This window comes from Narcine bancroftii, chromosome 7, assembly GCF_036971445.1.
Source record: "Narcine bancroftii isolate sNarBan1 chromosome 7, sNarBan1.hap1, whole genome shotgun sequence".
NCBI lineage: Eukaryota > Metazoa > Chordata > Chondrichthyes > Torpediniformes > Narcinidae > Narcine > Narcine bancroftii.
Genome location: NC_091475.1, coordinates 167276057 through 167297364, shown reverse-complemented (window position 1 = coordinate 167297364; position 21308 = coordinate 167276057). Strand labels below are relative to the sequence as shown.

At 40.2% G+C, this 21308-nt stretch overlaps 1 protein-coding gene across 2 annotated transcripts in view; it reads left to right on the top strand.

Annotated features, from left to right (window-relative positions):
- upf3a (UPF3A regulator of nonsense mediated mRNA decay) overlaps positions 1 to 21308 on the top strand; it is a 95333-nt gene that overhangs the window by 33769 nt on the left and 40256 nt on the right. The window contains exons 5-8 of one of the 2 annotated variants that reach the window (XM_069891181.1): positions 8874 to 8984; positions 19775 to 19870; positions 20246 to 20301; positions 20393 to 20563. In XM_069891181.1, coding sequence (XP_069747282.1) covers positions 8874 to 8984; positions 19775 to 19870; positions 20246 to 20301; positions 20393 to 20563 — 434 coding nt within the window. The remainder of the gene's footprint in view (positions 1 to 8873; positions 8985 to 19774; positions 19871 to 20245; positions 20302 to 20392; positions 20564 to 21308) is intronic. The other variant, XM_069891182.1, reaches the window with a different exon arrangement.

Here is a 21308-nt window from a genome sequence, read left to right as displayed (position 1 = left end):
CATGTATTAAACTATGAAAGAAGCTTCACGACTCTGCGTACTTGTGTATTACTAAAACCAGGAATACATAACAAGAACTCTCACTCAAATCATAATAGGGCGTCGTCCAATTCATGTATGATGTTTGTATTTGCCTACTTGAGATGGCTTGCTGCTTAAACAGTATCATTTATGTTTTTAATTGTTTCTGTAACTTTGTTCCATTCTTGTATTTCTGAGATCTCATTCATCCTTCCAAACTTCAATCTTTGTACCATCAAGAGAGCAAAAAAAAATTTTATAATTGCTCCACCTATGGCAGCCATGTTGAGCTTTTTTGCCTGGGTCAAACATTTGGAAATTTGGCAAAACTCTCCTTCACTTTACTATTTTATATTTCTTTAATCTAGATAGTGAACATTTAGTCTTAGCTAAGTCTGTGGTTATGGCTTAGTATCAAATTTCAATTTTATTATATTCCTGAAGTTTCCAAACCTTGTTTTGTACAAATGCAAGTTGTTATTTTGGAATAGCAATAATTTGTGACAAAAGGTTTCATACTACAGAAAAGTGACATCCCCCTTGTGTGTTTTCAAGCTTTCTTAGTTTTTTTTTGTTTAAATTGATTTAACCTCCACCACCACTGTCATTGAAAAATAATGACATTGTAGTGAAGTATTCTACACTGAGCTACTATAGCCATTGGTGTACACGTTATGGAATCGCTCTACTTGTTGAGTTGATGTACATGCTGTGGTGTCTGGTGCAAGACTGACACCTCCAGGCTTGTATGCTGGGCTTATATACATCATGCTTCTGTCACACGGACATCAATTAAAAACCTTTGTTGGATGCAGGTCAATTTCCTGCATTCTCCACAGCCCATCTGCCAGCCATTTCAGGAGCCAGTTCATTTGCTGATAAGTGCATCACCCCATGACCCCGCCCCCCCCTTCCCCAAACAAAGAACTGGCAATCCCTCTGCAGACCTCCAAAGTCTGTTATTTTTTGTTTGGACGGCCTTCTTCTCCATCAAAGCAGAGATTGTCAGGATTGAGGCAGTCAATTGCAAAAGCTTCCTCTTTACCTCCAATGTCCAAAATGTACGTTGAACCATTGCATATTAGTATCTCAAAGGGACCCTCATATGGTCACTGGAATGATGCTTGGTGAGCTCTTTTCTGTACGAAAATGTACTTGCAAGTTCTGGGGAACCTGGCCTGACCATGCTGAGATGTTACTATGGATGCTAAAGAACAGAGCTTCTCGCAGATCTTGCTTAGGACTGCTGCAAGTGTCTCCTCCTGTCCTTGTGAGCCTAATACAAATTCTTCTGGAACCATCAGGGGTGAGCCGTAGACCAGCTCTGCGATGAGGCACCTATATCATCCTTAGGTGCTGATCATATGCCCAAGAGTACCCATGGCAATTTGTCAACCCAGTTAGGTCCATGCAGATGAGCCATAAGGGCCTATTTCAAATGCCTGTGGAACCTTTTTACTAGTCTGTTGGATTGTGGGTGGTATGCTGTTGTGTGGTGCAACTTGGTTCCAAGCAGGGTGGCCATTGCTGACCACAGGCTTGATATGAATTGGGAACCCCGTCAGATGTGATGTGTGCTGGCAGACCAAAATGTGCTATCCAGGTGGAAATGAGGGCCCTGGCACAGGTGTGAGTAATCATGTCTGCCAGTGGAACCACCTCTAGCCACCGCATGGCCCGATTCACTATAGTGAGAAGAAAACGGGAACCACATGACACCAGCAGGGGGCCTATAATGGTCCAGCCTCTGATACATCAGCTCAAAAGATTGTAGTGGGGCTTTTGTGTGTTGTTGGACTTTGAGTGCCTGTTTTCGAAGGCCATGCCACACAATTCTGTTTGCTACCATCAGGACAGTCATTCTGATTGATGAATTTGCCAACCTGTGTACTTGCCCTCCAGGCTACTAGAACGATTGGGCGAGGACAACCTGTAGATATTGTCACACAGGAGATTGAGCTCCCCTGGGCCTACCAGAATTTTTTCCAGCTGCAGGTTCAAATCTACTGTTCCGTAACATGAAATTTCATCTACTGCCTGTTGCACTTTTGCGAGTGCATCATAATTCACCCCTTGACCTAAGGTCTCTGTTGACGCTGCCGACAATTCTTCGTTCCAAGTGACATTCCTTGTCTTGCCTGATACCAGGGGAAAGAGGGAGTGCATGAAGTGAATCGCTGATGGTAGAATCCAGCGATAAAAGTTCACCATTCCAACAAACTCCTGGAGGCCTTTAACTGTGCTGGGCTTAGTGAATGCCCGGATCGCCTTGACCTTTGCCGGTAGTGACTTTGCTCCGTGTTTGTCAATTCTATGGCCCAGAAAGTCGATGGTCGGTATCTTGACACTTGGCCGGGTTGATGGTCAGCCCAAACTCAAACAAGTGAAAAGTTTGTGCAGGAGGGGCAGATGTTCCTGACAACTGTGGCTAGTGATATGTATGTTGTCTAGGTATGTGAAGGTAAACTCGAAATTGTGTCCCACTCTGTCCATTAAACATTGGAAAATATGCGTGGCATTCTTGAGCTCAAAAGGCATCCTTCTGAATTCAGAAAGGCCAAAAGGTGTAATAATAGTAGTTTTTGAAATGTCATCTGGTGGACAGGTATCTGATGATATCCCCAAACTAGGTCCACCTTGGAAAAGATACAGGCTCCCTGCAGGTTGGACATGAAGTCCTGTAAATGTAGTACTGGGTAACGATCTGGTTCAGTAACCTCGTTCAACCTGTGGTAATCACTGCAGGGTTTCTATCTGCCTTTGGCCTTGGGCACTATGTGGAGCGGGAGGTAAAGGAGCTATCAGACCGTTGTACAGTACCCATGTCCTCCATCCTTTCAAACTCCTATTTGGCAAACAAAGTTTATCTGAAGGGAGCCTGTGAGCTCGGGCGTGCAGTGGTGGCCCTTCGGTTGGTATGTGGAGCTGCACCCTATGTTTCGGCATCACCAAGGTGAATTGTGGCATAACTATTGCACGGAATTCCTCCAGCAACTTGGTGAATTTATTCTCTGAAAGAGTCATGGAGTCTAAATGCTGGGCTGGCAGCTTAGCCTCACCTAGGGAGATGTCTGGAAAGTGTTAGTATGAACGAGCCTTCATCCCTCTAGATCAACCAGCAGGCCATGTGCTCTGAGAAAATCAGCTCCCAGTAGCGGTTGTGCAACTACAGCCAATGTGAATGTCCACGTGAACTTAGTATTGCCGAATTGAAGTGGATCCAACACGTGCCAAATGTCTGGATAGTTCTGTGCTTTGCGGCTTTCATTGATGGCCCACGTTTTCTGTTACATGTTTCATGCCCCTTTATTCACCAAGAAATGCCAGCTGGAATGTCTATCCCAGACATATAAAAGGCTATCTCAATGGCCAGCCTCCGCAGCTACTAGTGACAGTTGGCCCTAGTGTTTCCCTGAAACACACAGGGTGGTCGGCAGCGGTGAGTTTCTGCGCCCTATTGTTGATGGTAGAAACACCAAATGGGTGCTATCTTCATTCCGTTGTCTCCTGGCCCTCTCGCGGTCTGACAACGGATTTGATCAACCCTGCTGCCAGTCTAATGTTGGAGATGCACAGTCCTGCTGTGAGCGGGATCTGATGGAAGGTCAGCAAAAGTTGTGATTCTCTGGGTCACTGAAATCCTCATCGGCCATCAGCATGTGGATATCTTCTGGCAACTGCTCCAAGAAAGCCTGCTCAAATATGAGGCAGGACCTATGCCCTTCCGCTAGTACCAGCATTTCATTCATGAGCATCCAAGTGAATTAAACAGGTCGGTCGCTCACATTGTGAGAGGCCAAAGGTATGGATGAGCGACTCTTGAGCACCATATACTTGCCCTCCTCCAAAGGCTGCTGCAGAAAACTGGAAACTTGGCATGCCATCTCTTGATCCAGGGCACTTAGTACGTAGCAGTACCACGTGGAATCAGATGTTATCTGCCTTAACTGGTAATGGGCTTCTGCTTGGTCAAACCACAACACGTGGTTGTGAAGTCCAAAATATTGGCAGTTTCAGAGCCTCAGCATGCATCGAAGAAAAATTTTCCATGTTGAGGTCCAAATATCTTTTAGACCACACATGTCAAACTCTGGCCCGCGGGCCAAATAATTATATTTGGCCCGCAAGATCATATCAAAAATGTATTAGAGGTGGCCCGCTGGCCGCCACGCCAGTATAGCACATGCACAGTAACCGCTGTGTCCCAGGGTGAGAGAGAGAGAGAAAAATCCTGGTCCTTGAAAAGTAGTGGTGGGTGGTTTTATAAACACGCTGTCGTGTCCCCCCACCCACCCCCCCACCGCAGCGCGGCCTGGCCGGTGTCAGGGGAAGCCAAGGCCGCTTCCCAGCGCCCGGAACCCCAGTGGCACAGCGTTTCTTGGAGCTGCAGATGGAAGCGGGACGCCGGAGGGAAGATTGGGGCTCCCCGCGGGCGATGGGGGCGCCGGCTGCCCTGCGTCTTCCCACCGGACCAGCGGCGGGTGCCCAGAGTACACGTGGAGAGCGAGGCTGGTCGGACAGGTAGGGTGGAACCCCCCGCCAATCTCGGGAGTGGCGTGGGCTGGATCGGGATTAGCCGCACTCACCTGCTCCTCCACCGCTGACAGGAAACCCAGCGCGGTCCTGAGCGCGGAGACTGCCCTGGAAAGGTCCTGGGACATCGGCACGGAAAGAAGAGCAGGGTCCGTAGAACATTACAGATCAGAAACAGGCCCTTCGGCCCTTTGACTCTACCTCGTGAAAACCCAACACTGGAGAAACTCAGCGGGTTAAACCGTATCCTTTATCCAGCAGAGAGGTACCTGACAATGTTTGGCCCTTGATCCCCCTCATCAATGTATGAGCGAAAGTCTGTGGTTCTCGTAAAAACACCAGAAGGGAGAAACTCAGCAGGTCAAAGGGGGTCCGGGAGAAACTCAGCAGGTCAAAGGGGGATCCGGGAGAAACTCAGCAGGTCAAAGGGGGATCCGGGAGAAACTCAGCAGGTCAAAGGGGGGTCCGAGAGAAACTCAGCAGGTCAAGGGGGTGGAGTCCGGGAGAAACTCAGAAGGTCAAGGGGAGGGGGTCCAGGAGAAACTCAGCAGGTCAAGGGGGGTCCGGGAGAAACTCAGCAGGTCAAGGGAGGTCCGGGAGAAACTCAGCAGGTCAAGGGGGGTCCGGGAGAAACTCAGCAGGTCAAGGGGGGTACGGCAGAAACTCAGCAGGTCAAGGGGGGTCCGGGAGAAACTCAGCAGGTCAAGGGGGGTCCGACAGGACCGTTGCCCACTCCCCCTCCCTGCCGCAGGCCGACCCGCAACTCATGGTGACGGGGCCGCTGATCCACCGAGATGCCGCCCTGCAGCGAGAGCCGATGCCCCCGCACTGTCGTTGTCCAAGCCGATCGCCCGCAAACCCTGCCCTCCCGCACACAGGCCTGAGTAAGGATTATGAACTTTAATCTCAGGATAAAACGATCTTCCAATAGTTTCATGTCACAGTGATAAATATATTCCTGGTTAAAAATGGTCCTGCATCTGGATACAAGCTCATTAGGCATAAAACTTGAAAAGTGTGTAAATCAAAGGATATCTGTACCAATGGAAAAAGGGCATGGCAAATAACCCTGCTAGAGTTCATGCCCACAATCAGTCACCCATTTGATTGTTTCAGGAATCATGTTATTCTCCCACATTCTCAATAGCCCTCAGATTTTACTATTCGACAGCACACTAGCAACATTTGACAAATCCTCTATAGAGAAATATTATTTATTGAATATTTTATTTCTCATTTGTTAATGCTTCTGGAAAGAGTTTATCCAAAACTATTATTAAACATTTATTTTAATAAGAAAAAGTTTAACATTACATATGTTGAAAGAAGAGAAAACATGCAGATGTTGTTGAAAATTTTCAATAAATTTTTAGTTCGGCCCTCGACTTAGTCCAAGTTTTTAATTTTGGCCCTCCGTGAATTTGAGTTTGACACTCCTGTTTTAGACCATCGGGGTCACCAGTGTAGCAAAAAGGTATTCAACATCGAGCTACTATAGATGTTGATGTACATGTTATGGAATCGCTGTACACGTTGATGTATACGCTGTGAAGTTGATGTATATGCTGTGGAGTCTGGTGTAAGACTGACACTGTCAGGCTTGCGTGCTGGGCTTATATACATCACTGCTTCTGTCACATGGACAGGAAGTGATGTCATCAGCCCAGATAAAATCTGTGTTGGATGCAGGACAATTTCCTGCGTTTTCCATAGTATTTTGGGAGCCAGTTCGCTTGCTGGTAATTGGGTCACCCCAACATAATTGTTTGAGGAGTTTTTTTTTAAATGTATCACAATGTACAAAGTACTTTTGTCATTTTATTATTTTTAATGTTTGAACAATAAAATAAAAAGAAAAATAAACTGTGACCCATCATAATTGATGCCTATTCAATCAGTTTTCATAAAGATAATAAAATGGCTGAGGAAAGTCAAAATATTTCCTCTCAATTGTTAGATTTTGAGAAAGTGGAAGGGAGAAAGACTTTAAAGAAACTGTGCAAATGACTGAAAAATTGCTAACTGGTTTTAATTTGGGCTTTCTCCATCTGTATTGGATTTTTACCTATTTGAAAAAAACTAGGATTTAGTCCTGCCCACATAACAATTTGGATTTCCAGTCTTTCAGAAGCTAGCCTAGATTAAAAATAGCAAAACCAAGAAGTGGAACAAAGAACCCTTGCTAAAGTGAATTGTGTATTCGTGAATTGTTACATACATAGCTACATGGTAAACCTATGTACTATTCGATGATGGGCGATAAACAAGTTCTTAGCACACAGTTTAATTAATCAAAATACTGCAAAAACTGGAAATTGCAATATTTAATCTGGTTCTGATATAGAACCATAAAACACTACATCATAGAAACAGGCCCTTCAGCCCATCTATAGTCAGTTCCAAACTATTATTCTGCCTAATGCCATTGACCTGCACCAGGAATATAACCCTCCATACTCCTTGCATCCATGTATCTATCCAATTTTTTCTTGAATGTCAAAATCGAGCCTGCATTCACCACTTCAGAGGGCACCTTGTTCTACCACTGTGTGAAGAAGCTTCCTCAATATTTCCCCCAAGACCTTTTGCCTTTCACTCTTAATCCATGTACTCTGTCTTATGTCACCTGACCTCAGTGGAAAAAGCTTGTTTGTATTTACTCTCTCCATACCCCTCATTTTGTATACCTTTATGAAATCTCCCTTCATTCTTCTATGTTCCAAGGAATAAAGTCCTAACATGTGTAATTTTTCCCTGTAACTCAGTTCCTCAAGTCCTGGTAACATCTTTGTAAATCTTCTCTGCACTCTTTCACACATTGATATATTTCTTGCAGTTAGGTGACCATAACTGCACACAATACTCCAAAGTTAACTTCGCCAATAATATATGCATCTTAATATAAAACTGAAAATAGTATTTCACATCTAATCACAAATTAGTTAAGTAAAGGAGGCCATTCTGCTTTCTAGTTTGTATTGGCTCGATACAAGAGTATTCTAATGAGTCCCACTCTTTTTGTTTCTACCATAAGCATGCACATTCTTTTCAGCTCCCTTTTCTCCACTATAATTGAATCCATCTCTATAACTAACCCTTATCCTAATCACTAATCCTAACAACTAATCCTAATGATTAGCTGGATTTTTAACTTCTTTCCCCTTGAAGCACCACTGCAAAGTTAGAAGAGCTGAGTACCCTGTTCTTTAACATCAGATGAATAGACCCAACAAATAGAAATTTTCTGGTCTCTTTTGGAATCATGTGAATATCAAAAATTAAGAACCTAAAAATTAAGAGCACAAGTGAAAGGAATAAGCAGTGAGGTCCATGGATACTGCTCTACTATTTCATAAGATCCTAGCTGAGTGCTTGCCTTGATTTTATGTTACTGTAGCTAGCTGCTACAAGCTATGGCTCTGCAGAGCCTATAGCACAGGAGAGGTAATAGCTGCAGGCAGGTTAGCTCAAAAAGAACAAGCTGTTCCCAGAAAGAATTACACAAACCCAGTTGAATGTAGAACCCTGAGCTTTATTGGGCTCACAGTCTTGCTTTCATTCTCAAGCTGATGGGCATGGTCAAAACCCTCTCAGCACTGATTGGTGTGTTTGTGATCCGCTTTTCCTGATAGGCCAGTTAAGCTCTGGGTTGTGGCCAATTGGAGGGCAGCGCTGCGGGCCTCGTGCAGCCTGCTGGATCATCATGCTCATCCTTCATTTTGTGAGGCCCAGTGGGGAGCTGCGAAGGGCCGCCACATTACAACACTTGATTCCCTTGGTGCACTAAAACATGAACATAACATATTTGTATAACTAAATAAATTTTTGAAATGCATGTCTTAAAAAGGATCACTTTAAATATATGTTCATAGCATTTGATTTGAATTTTTTAAAGCAGTTGGTATCTAATCTTCATGTACCTTTTGTGATAAGGGGAATATCAACATTTCTCTGATCCAATCCTGCTGATAGAAATTGTGTTCAAAATCATTTTCGTGTGCTATTTGTAATATCAATTCAATATACAGTAAAACCACTGTTACCTGGAATTTAAACAACCGGCAGCCTCCAGCAATTGGCAAAAAAATCGTGGAAAATAAATAGGTAAAAAATACAGAAGTTTAATATTGGCACTCCTCACCGTTAATTTGCTAATCACACAATCTCAAGCCAACGGAAAATTCTCTTATTTGGCATCTAACAATCCCCATAGGTGCCAGATACCAGCAGTTTTACTGTATCAAGTATCATCAGTTTTTATTATAGTGAGGTATTCATTCAATTTGATAAATAATTGAACATTTTTTGTGTAATCATAGATCCTGAGTACAAGAAGTTTTTGGAAAGTTACTGTGCAGATGAAGAAAAAGTTGCAGCTAATCCAGAGACATTACTGGGCGAGATAGAGGCAAAGACCAGAGAAATGATCGGTTAGTCTGTCAGTAATTTTGCAGGTCCACTATTATCAGCATTATTTTTTGAGAGCTTTTTCTGGAGCATTTCTGATTTGTATTTAATATCATTACATCAGTAGCTGGTCAAGTACGAGTTAAAATTGTACAGAAGATAATGAGCACATACATGTAAGGAATTGTATTTTTCTTTAAACAATGAGCATTTTGAAATGTGTTTGAAATCAAATTTTGAGATCAAATCTTTAGTGTAAAGAGCACAAAGACCTTTTGCGTCCCTCTACACTGAAATGATCAACGTTCAATTTAGGCCAGATTTATTAGCTTTGCTTTTTTGTTTCTATTTTATATAATTCATATCATCAATTTTTTTATGAAAGACTGCTGGCAGAGTTTATTTTTCCTTCCTTCTGTTTAATATTTTGGTATATCCCACAGGGAACTAGATATTGATGACTGGCACTAACAATATTTGTGATTTCAGAAAATGGATTTTTTAATCCTTGCAAAAACATTATTCATATTCACTAAAATTCCAATTCAGCACATTCCTGACCTTTATATGAGCATAATGTAACACTAAATTTTTCCAACTTTGCCAAAATTAAAATCTTTAATTACTTTATTGTACTGCATCAGAATGCAGTTGGTTTCTATCAAATTTAATTTTAATAAACTTAATAAAGTGAACAGGATCACTTGGAAAACTTGATCGATGTCACTCTTGATCATAGAACATTGTATTCCAGGCACCCACTATGCTCTGTATTTTTTTTTAAACTTGCCCCTGACATTTCCCCTAAACTTTTCTCCTACTGTTGCCGCACGATAGAGGTGTTGGCTGTCCACCATGTCTATGCCTCTCATAATCTTGTAGACCTCTGAAAAGTCATCCCTCCTCTGTCTTCATTTCAAAGAGAAAAGCCCAGCTCTGTTAATCTTGCCTCACAAGAAATGTTATCCAATCCAGGTAACATCCTGGTAAATCTCCTCTGCACTCTCTCCAAAGCTTCCACATCCTTCTTGTGATGAGGTGACCAAAACAGAAAACAATGTTCCAAGTGTGGTCTAACCAGAGTTTTATAGACCTGCTACATTACCTCATAACTCTTGAACTTAATCCCCCTGACTAATGAAGGCCAGCAGACCTGTACCTTAATTGCCCTATCAACCTGCGCAGCAACCTTGAGAGATCTATAGATTTGGACCCCAAGATCTCTCTGTTCTTCCACATTGTTAAGAAACCTGCCATTGACCATGTACTCCACCTTTAAGTTGGACTTTCCAAAGTTCATCACTTCACACTTAAACAGATTGAACTTCATCTGCCACTTTTCCACCCAATTCTACATTCTGTCTACATCCCTACATCCTGTTGTAACTTAAAATAACCTTCTACACTATTCACAACACCTCCAACCTTTGTGTCATCTTCAGACTTGGTGATCCATCCCTCTATTTCCTCTTCCAGATCATTTATAAAAATCACAAAGAGCAGGGATTCTAAATCAGATCCCTGTGGAAATCCACGAGTCACTGACCTCCATACAGAATATATTCCATGTACTACTACCCTCTGCTTTCTGCAGGCAACTCAATTCTGAATCCATATAGCCAAGGTTCCATGGAGGACCTTGTCATATGTCTTACTAAAATCCATATATACCACATCTACCACCCTACCTTCAACATTTCTTTTGTTACTTCCTCAAGAAACTCGTGAGGCATAACCTGCTCCTCACAAAGCCTAGCTGACTATTCCTGAGAAGACTATCCCTAAGAATCCTCTCCAATAGTTTGCCCACCACTTATATAGGACTGGAATATAATACCCAGTATTCTCTGTTTTACCTTTTTTTTAAACATGGGGACCACATTTGCCATTCCCATTCCTCTGGCACCTCCCCTGCAGCCAGAGAAGGTACAAAGATTATTGCCAATGCCCCAGCAATCTCTTCCCTCACACCCTGTAGTAACCTGGGATGTAATTCATCCGGTCCTAGAAACTTATCAATCAGTATTTTTAAGAAGATCCGGCACTTCCTCTTTCTTAACCTCAATATGCACCAGCACACAAGCCTGTTCTATCCTGATCTCACATTGACCAGCTCTTTGGTGAACACCAAAGCGAAGAATTCATTAATGACCTTCCCTACTTCCTCTGCCTCCAAGCACATGTTGCCTCCTTTATTCTTAAGTGGCCCCACCTTCACTCTCCATCCTTCTGTTCTTCACATATGCATAGATTAGATTTTCCCTTTGTACTTGCCAAGGCCTTCTCCTGCCCACTTCTAGCTCTCCTAAATCCTTTCTTGTTCTTTCCTGGCTATTATATAATTCTCATGAGCCCTTCCCATCTTTTGCTTCCTAGTGTATGCTTCTTTCTTTTTCTTAACTACCTGTCTCACCTCTTTTGTCAACCTTGGTTCCCTTATCCTACCATCTTTTCCCTTCTCAGTGGGCCCAGGTATTCAGAACCCCACTCAAGTGGTCCCTAAACATCCTCCACATTACTCTGTGCTTTCCCTGAGAATGTGTTCCCAATTTACTCTCCCCAGTTCTTGCCTATCCCATTTTAATTGGCCCTTCCCCAGTTAAACACTTTTTACCTTTTTGTCTACTATCCTTGTCCATAGTTATGCTAAAGGTCAGAGAGTTGGAGCCACTTTCACTGAAATGCTCCCCCAAGAGGTCTGTCACCTGTCCAGGTGTATTACCCAGTACTTGATCCGGTATGGCCTCTTATCTAGTTGGCTAGTCTATGTACTACATCAGGAATCCTTCTTGAACACAATCTGACAAATTCTGCCCCACCTATCTCTCTTGCAATAAGGAGGTGTCAGTCAATATTTGGGAAGTTGTAGTCTCCTATAACAACCCTGTTATGTATGAACTATTACAAAATCTTCCTAATTATCTGCTCCTTAGTGTCCAAAAGGTTATTTGGGGGCCTCTAAACTATTCACAATAGTGTGATTGCTCCCTTCCTGGTTCTGATTTCCATGCACACTGACTTAGTAGGCAATCTCTCCATAAACTCCAAACTTTCTGCAACTGTGATACTATCACTGATTAGTAATGTTACTCTTTCCCCTTCTCTTCCTATCCTTTTGAAAATCACTAAATCCTGGTACCTGCATCAGCTAATCCTGTCCTTGCATCATCCTTGGCTTTGTAATGGCCACAAAGTTGTAATTCCATATACTGATCCATGATCCATGTTCATCTCCCTATTCCTAATGCTTCTTGTATTGAAATAAACACATTTCAAACCCTCCAACTGACTGCATTTAATCTCCCTCCACTGCCTGTCCTTACTCACAATCTCACTACACATTGCATCAACCTTTCCACCACCTGCTCTATTTTCTGCCTTATCATTCTGTCCCCTATCCCCTGCCAAACTAGTTTGAACCCTTCCCAATAACTCGTAAATCTCTCTGCCCAGATATTGGTCTTATAGTTCAGGTGTAACCAGTCCTTTTTGTAAGATCGTACCTTCACCAAAGAGATCCCAATGATCCAGAAACATGAAACCCTGCCCCTTGCACGAAATATACAGCCACATTAATTCTGCCATAGCATCCTATTCTTGTCCTTGCTGGTTTGTGGCACAAGTAGCAATCCTGAGATTACTACACTTGAGGTCCTGTCTTTCCATTTCCTACCTAGCTCCCTGTATTCCCTCTTCGGGACCTCGTCCCTTTTCCCAAATACTGTGCTCTCCATAATGTTTGGACAAAGGTACTTTTTTTTTTCTTTTATTTGCGCCTATACTCCATAGTTCTACATTTGTAAACAAACAATTCATGTGTAATTAAACTACACATTTCAGGTTTTTTTTTGGGTTATTTGTATACATTTTGGTTTGAACTTTCAGAAATTACAGTACTTTTATACATAGTTCCCCCCATTTCAGGCACCGTAATATTTGGGACATTTGAATTCACAAGTGTTTATGAGTACTCTGACATGCTTAATTACTTCATTGTTGCAGGTATAAGAGAGCTAGGCTTGCTTTTAAGCTTTTGATCAATCTATAGTTACTATTTTTCAACATGAGTACTAGAGTTGTGCCAATGAAAGTCAAATAACCCATTATGAGGCAGAAAAACAAGAACAAAACCATAATAGACATCGCCTAAACTGTACGAAGACCAAAATCGACAATTTGGAACATCATTAAGAAAGAGTGTACTGGTGAGCTCAGTAATCACAGAGACTGGCATTCCAAGGAAGATCTTCACTGCTGTTGACAGAAGAATTCTCAGCATAATGAAGAAAATTCCCCAAATGTATGTCCAACAGATCAGAAACACTCTTCAGGAGGCAGGTGTGGATATGTCAAAGACTACTGTCTGCAGAAGATTTCATGAGCAGAAATACATGGCTATGTGGTTGCAAACCACTAGTCAGCCACAGAGAAGATGGCCAAATTGCACTTTTTCCAAATATTTAAAAGACCCTGCAGAAATCCGGAAAAAAAGTTTTGTGGACAGTTAACTTGCCCCTAAGGTTAACTTGTATCAGAAGGAGGGGTAAAGGAACTGCCCAAAATCCAAAGTGCACCTCTTTTGCCATGGTTTCCATCTTGCAGCATAGCCTCTATTTCTATCATTAAGTCTTCTGCGAACAGTAGTCATTGACATATTCACACCAGTCTCCTGAAGAACATTTCTGATCTATTCAATATAGGTTTGGGGATTTTTTTTTCATTATGATGAAAATTCTTCTGTCATCAACAGTGGAAATCTTCCTTGGAATACCAGTCCCTTTGTGATGACTGAGCTCACCAGTACAATCTTTCTTCTTAATGATGTTCCAAATTGTTGATTTTGATAATCTTAAGGTTTAGACGACATCTCTTACTGTTTTATTCTTGTTTTCCATCTTCATAATGGCTTCTATGACTTTCATTGGCACAACTCTAGTCCTCGTGTTGAAAAATGGCAACTGCAGACTCCAGAGGTGATCAAAATCTTAGAAGCAACCTAGCTGTCTTATACCTGCACCAATGAAGCAGCTAAACACACCTTAGTAATCACAAACTCTTGTGAAGTCATATGTCCCAAACATTATGGGGCCCTGAAATGAGGGGACTATGTATAAAAAGTGCTGTAATTTTTTCAAGGTCAAACCAAAATGTATACAAATAACATTGAATAATAATCTGGAATGTGCACTTTAATTACATGTGAATTGTTTGATTACAAATGTAAAACTGAGGAGCACAGGGGCAAATATAGGAAAAAAGTATATTTGTCCCAAATATTACGGAGGAGACTGTATGTCTTTGATCCCAATATGTACCACTATTTCTGGCTGTCCACTCTCCCTTTTCAAGATGCCGTGGACTTGATCCGAGACATCCCTGCCACCTAGGAGGCAAAAAAAAAGACATCAATGTTTCTCTTCGTTTGTATCAAATCTTCTGTCTGTCCCTCTAACTATTGAATCCCCTCTCACTACCGCTCTCCTTTTCTTCCCCCTTCTCTTCTGAGCCACAGGACTAGGCTCAGTGCCAGAGATCCTGTCACTGTGGCTTTGCCCTGGTATGTCTCCCCACGCCAATGAATAGTATCCAAAGCATTATACATATTATTGAAGGAAATGACCACAGGGGCACCTGCACTATCTGCCCGCTTTTCACACCTTTCCCTCTCCTGAGGGAAAACTTCAGTGTGACTTCCTCGCTATAGCTCCTATCTTCACTCTTGCGTACTAGCTGAAGGTCATGGAGCTGAAGCTCCAGTTCTCTAACATGATCTGTAAGGAGCTGCATCTTGATGCACTTGGTGCAGATATAGCTATAGAGGAGATGGCAAGTCTCGCAGAATTTCCACATCTCACAAGATGAAAACTCTCTAACCCTGTTGCTGTTCTAACTATTCTACTTTGGCATTAATACGGTAATACAGATTACAGTAATACACTAATAAACTATCACCAGTCTTTGTTGCCTCTCAAGCCAAAGCCACAACTCAACACTCTAACTCTGGTTCACTCACATGATGGTCACTCCACTTATACCTCTCACCTATGTAAACAGTCCCACTCTTGCTCCAACTCTCATTCGCTGGAAAGAAATCTTACCAGCACAATACTCGCCTATTTAAACTATCCTGTTCTTGCACGCTCGCTCCAACTCCTGTTTGCTGGAAAAGAAACTTGCCGATTAACACTGAAGGACTGGTTCTTTTACAAGAATCTGCAGTGAGAGATTTAATAAGGAGGGATAAAATTGATTGTGGGAGAAAACTAGCAAATAATGTCAAAACCAAGAGCAAGGACTTTAATGAGTATATGAAAAACAAGGAAGGATCTCTGGTAAGTGTGAGACCCCTTGGTGTGAGAAAGGGAGAGAGAGAGAGAGAGAGAGACTGGATAATTAATAAATGGATACAAAGAAATAGCAGGTAAGTGAAATTAATACTTTGTAGCTGTCTTCATGATGATTTTAACTGTTATATTCCAAAGATTTCCAGTGGGTTAGTTTCTAATACTATAGAAGAATTTGTATCAATCATTATGAGAAACAAAGTATTAGAAAAACAAATAGGATGAAGGATGGGTAAGTCATTAAGTCATGATGGATTGCATCCAAGTGTTTTAAAGGAAGAGCTGCAGAGATGATGGAGTTGTTGTTTGAAGTTTTTCAAAACCCAGTTCCAGAATGTAGTAGGAGATTGGAAAATCACAAATGTGATTCTGGAGCTTAAAGAAGTGAAGAAGACAAAAAGTAAATAGCTATAGACCTTTTAACTTAAATCCATTCTTGATAAGATGTTGAGATTATCAAAGAAGTTAGTCACTTGGGAAAGATTAATGTAATTACACTGAGCCCATGTGGTTTTGTCTTACTTGCTAGAAGAGTGCAGGATATAACAAGCAAAGTTGAAATAGAGAAACTTGTGGAAATGTTATAATGATTTTCAGAAGGATTTTGACAAGTTTCCATGTGAAAGGATGGTATACAAATTAATAATGTTTGGGGAATTATATTAACATGGATTGAAGATTGGTTCTGGCACAGAGAACAGAATTGGAATATATGGAATTTTTGAAATAGAGAAACCAGTGGAAATGTTATAAGGATTTTCAGAAGGTTCTGGCACAGAGAACAGAATTGGAATATACGGATTTTTTTGAAGAAAATTTATTGGATTTCAATTGTTTATAATTTTTGTATTAATAACCTGAAGGAGGCAAAGTATCCAAGTTTCCATAAGTGAGAGGGCATGTCTGCAATAATAGATAGGTTGGGTGGTGAATGAAAACTTGTCAAATGAAGTTCGATGGGCTAAGTGTGAGGTTGAGCATTTTCGTAAAGTGCATCTAAAGGCAGACTATCTAAACAGAGAAAGATTGCAGATGAACAAAGTGCAGAGGATTCGAAGTGCACTAATCACAGCAAGTTTGTGAATGTTAATACTAGCAAGGCCACATCTGGAACACTCTGCACAATGTTATTTAAGATGTATTGCACTGGAGGCAATCCAGAAGAAATTCACTGTGCTGGTTCCTGGGATAAGAGAGTTGACCTGGGTGACTAAAGAAATTATATCTATGCTCATTTGAGTTTAGGTGATCTTGTCGAAAATTTTAAAAAACATCAGGAGCCAAGGTGATGTAATTATAAGAATATGCAATGGTCTTTTATTATGCAAGGTGGTGAAGCTCTTTCCTCCATCCCAAGGAATTGTGGAGATAGACCATTAGGAGTATTTAAAGAGGAAGTGGACACATTTTTGAGATCAAGGAAATGAGGACTAAGGAATCAATATGGAAAAGGGGACAAGTCCTGGGGTAGATCAGCCACAATCATATTGAATGGTAGGCTGTGGCCTACACTTGTTCCTATTTTCTTGTTCTCCAATTGGCTCCATTTCTACTGATCATCCTTTTGTTCTAGGTTTATAAACTATTTCATTATTCCATTTTTATTACACTCAATAATTTTATCATTTTTTTTACTCATTGCCTCCCTTTGTAAATGTTTCTTTGTAATTTCAGTCTTTAGTTGATTCTCTATTGTACTATGAATGAAGCATTTATCAGTAGCTTCATTTGATTTCATCATAATTTTTAGTCACCTAGCATCTCCAGCTTTATATTTTTGTGTCTTAAATTACTTAGTCTGTTTGCCATTCTCATTTATTGATTTACCATATCATCGTTATTCTCAATTGACCTGGTACAAATTCCTTTTCATTTATTTAAATTAGCACTCCTCTATTTGAGGAGCTTCACTTTTGCTGCTCTAGTAACTACAAACCCATGACATTCTACCATGTTTTGGACAAAATACAGATGATCATCTATCTATGAAATTCACCATCGCTGTATGAATAAAGTGTTTTCCAATTATTGTTTCACTATGTATTGTTGCATTTGGAGTATTGTAAGGCACCTGGACCATATTCTTCTGGAAGAGCCAGCACTGGGTAGTTTCAGGATAACCTTATCTTTCCAGTGTTAGACTAGGACCACTATCAGGCAAGTCCTTCACATGCCTTTTGCCATTCAAAACCTTCACCTCCATTTTTTGTGTGTCTGAATTTCACTTTCAAACTTTTAACCGCTCAGTTACTCGAGGAATGAAAATTTCTCCCTCCTAAGCTCTTCCCATCTCCACCACCACTTAATTGGTAGCCACAACCACTGTAATGTCTCTTTACCAAAGCCCCGGTCCTATTTTCCAACTCTCCTTTCCCCTCACTCCTAAAATCCCATGGGCTACACTAAATTCTAATGACACTTCTCTCCCCACAAGACAGCACAGGAAATAATGCCTTTATTCCCATCCTCTTCATGCCTACATTCCCCCAAAGTAGATTGGCTATATTACTCCCCACCATTACCTCATCCACAATACAAGCCCAATCATGTTTTGAATTGCAAACCATCCTGACCCTTCTTGCACCTGTCTCAGCCCCCAGAAAGCCAAGGTTGCTGAAGTACATTACAGAAAGGCTTAATTAATGTTGTGAATTAAGCCTTTAATAATATTATTTTAATGCTACACAACAACAACAACAACAACAACAACCCAAAACATTTTATGGGAAGTACCTAATATCTTCTTCAAAAGTAACTGCATTATACATCCACATTGGTGATACATTTAAAAAAAACTAAACCTTCATCAACTATTGCACATTTAAAGTTGGGCCTGATTATCTATCCATGAATTTTAACTTACAAGGGCCTCCTTTCCAATATATTCTGCAGATTTAGTTGAGGGTCCACAATTGGTTTCAGTCTAGCAATTCGGCACCTTTTGAAAAATGACTAAGTTGTAGTTAGATCATGCTTTCTGGGAAAATCTATATGGGTAGCACATCAACTCTTCGTCAATGCCAAACATGTTTACAAATGTGGAATTGGAATTTGAATTATCCAGTGTTCTTTAAGAGATGGTAATATCAGATGGAGTGTTGAAACTTCAAAAGTTTGAGGTCTTGCCCTTGCTGAGGTTTTGGAGATTGAACACAAAGTGGTCAAAACTTAATTAAGAATGTTTAGGGTTATCTTGAAGATGACAGTTTGCATGAGCAATCCTAAAGATTTAAAATGTTCCTTTGGAAGAGACTTCAAGAATCATAGAGGTAGGCTTAAAGAAAATACAATATCAAAATCAACCTGGATGTAAGGGGATATAAAGAGAAAAATAAGCTTGTTATAACAATGGAATGAGATATAATACTCCTAATTTCATGGAGAACACTAATCTTTAAGGTAAAAACCAAGTCCCACACCAGAGAACATCAATTAGTGGCATGCAATTAGAATGTAAAAGGAGTTCCACTCTGTTAGAGGTGCCACCCTTCAGATGACACCCATATAGTGAGGCAGCAATGCAAAAGATTTCATGATTTTTTTTTTGAGAATAGACTTCTACCTGTATTCCTGCTGATATTTGGCCTTCAACCAACATCACTGAAGAAGGTTTCTTGCTCATTCATTAATTGATGTTTGTGAGACCTTACTGTGCACAAATTGATTTTATCGTTTCCATATTTGGTAACAGGGAATACCCTTCAAAAGTACTTCATTGGCTGTAAAGTGCTTTGGGACCCCATAAGGTCATGAAAAGCATTATATAAATACAACCTTTTCTTGTATATGGTTGGGTCTGCCTTGCACAAGTTGTTGTACAGAATCATACCTGGTCTTTTCATTGCATTGTTTGGCAGTTTTGATATCTGAGATCTTCACCAGCATCTATCTATTTTATCTATATAAACTTGAATGTGCAATGACTTAATTTTTACACCTTGTTCTAAACTGAACATAAGATTTTTGAAGACACTCAGGAGATTGCAGATGTTGGAATCTGAGGCTAAACACAATCTGCTGTAAGATCTCAGTAGGTCAAGCAACATCAGTGAGAGGTGAAGGATAGTTGACACTTCGAGCTGAAACCCTTTCTCAAAATGTTATATTCTTTTTCTACAGATGATGCTTCACCACCAGCAGATTTTTTTAGATTATTTTTTTTAAATTTTGCATGTCAATCTCATTTATTCTGCTTCATTGGTATTTTAATAATTGTATAATTTATGTTTGTGTGTGTTAACTTATGATTCATATTTTTTAAAAATACAGGAAAAAAAAGCAAGAGAAATGAGATGAAAATTAATAGCTCCTGTTAAGAAGCTAGATTAGCACAGGCATGATGAGCTAGATGTCATCCTTTGTGCTATAAATTTTGTGGGTTCTCACAATATTAGGCTCAGTAACATTTCCAGTTCACAGTTTGTATTTACAGCCTGAATTTTTTTTTTTTTTTTTTGCATTGCTAGCAGGTACAGATCAATTCCCAACTCTGGAGAATGTCTATAGCCAGGAACTTAAAGGTGTAAACAGAACTTGGAAGCAGCTGCACGTGTACAAGAACACAGGTGCGCAGTTGTTTTAAAGTCACAGTTGTGACTATTGAACCACTGCATAATTGCACTTGTTCATTAATGCCAATTGAAATCAATTCTGCAATGTAACTGGGAAAATTCAAAATATCAGCATTCTTAATTAGCAGATTGACTTCCTCACTGTTGTACTATTTTTTAAATTAAGAAGGGAAATTAATTTGACCTACTTGTGTTTAAATTAATCAGATTTCATATAATTTTTGAAAGTAATAAATTCTTAAGGCATGTAATAGTGGTACAATTTTGCATGAATACCTTGAAAGCATAAGCAGAGCTAATACATTTCATTTTAGAGTCATGATTTTATAATTATTTAGAAAATTAAATTTAATTATGCATTATTTCCAGCCAGGCGAACAACACCGCTTCTGGAATATATTAAAAACAAGAAGCTGGAAAAGCAGGTGGAATTTTATTTTTAAACTATCTTGATTGTTAACTCTAATATTTGTCCATAAGACTGGCATTTTCTTCAATTGGATTTTTATGTTCCAGCGAATTAGAGAGGAAAAAAGAGAAGAAAGGAGGCGCCGGGAGCTGGAGAAAAAACGTTTAAGAGAGGAAGAAAAAAGAAAACGTAGAGAGGATGAAAGGCGTAAAAGGAAAGAAGCAGAGAAACAGAAAAAAATTGCAGAAAAGGAAAGGAAAGAAGAAATAAAAATTAAGGTTAATCTTTTTGCTATTGTCGATTGGGGAATTTATGCACAAATATATTTCATGTATAATTTAATTCTGTTGTGTAAAATGTTGGTTGAACATTAATCATTTAGACTGCCCACACATGTTTACATTGCTGGTAATTGCAAACAACCTTTTCCTGAAAGACACTCTATTATTTGCATTGCCATGCTATATAAATACTTTTGAAACCCTAATAGAATTAACTATATCAATAAGATTACATAAACTATTCAAGAGTAAGCAATGAGACTTTATCATGTTGCTTTGAAACTGACAATTGATGCACAGTTGTGAGATCCTCGATTCCTCGTTTTTAATCCTGGCAACTTGTGTAATGTTGCTTGAACATATTTTCCTCGGTTTAGGTCATCCACCTCCTTTTCAACTTGATGGCCAATATTTTTGTTTAAACTTTTATTGTGTCATGAAAGCTGCTGTCTTAACTGCATGAACAGCTCTTCAGAGCTGATATAAAACTGACATCTGTCTTTGAGTATTTCAATCCATAATTATAAGTTTGCGGTGAGCCCCAATTTTCTATCAGGAACATGGCATCATTCAGGTTCATTATTAATATCTTAGCAAGAATATGACCCTTTATTTCCTTTTCTTTTTAAAATATTTTTATTGTGTTTAACATATAAATCCTATATTCAAAGTCATCTAATAATAACAAACAACAGGTCATATCGTATACATATAATGTAAATCAAAAACCTCCAAGTTCTAT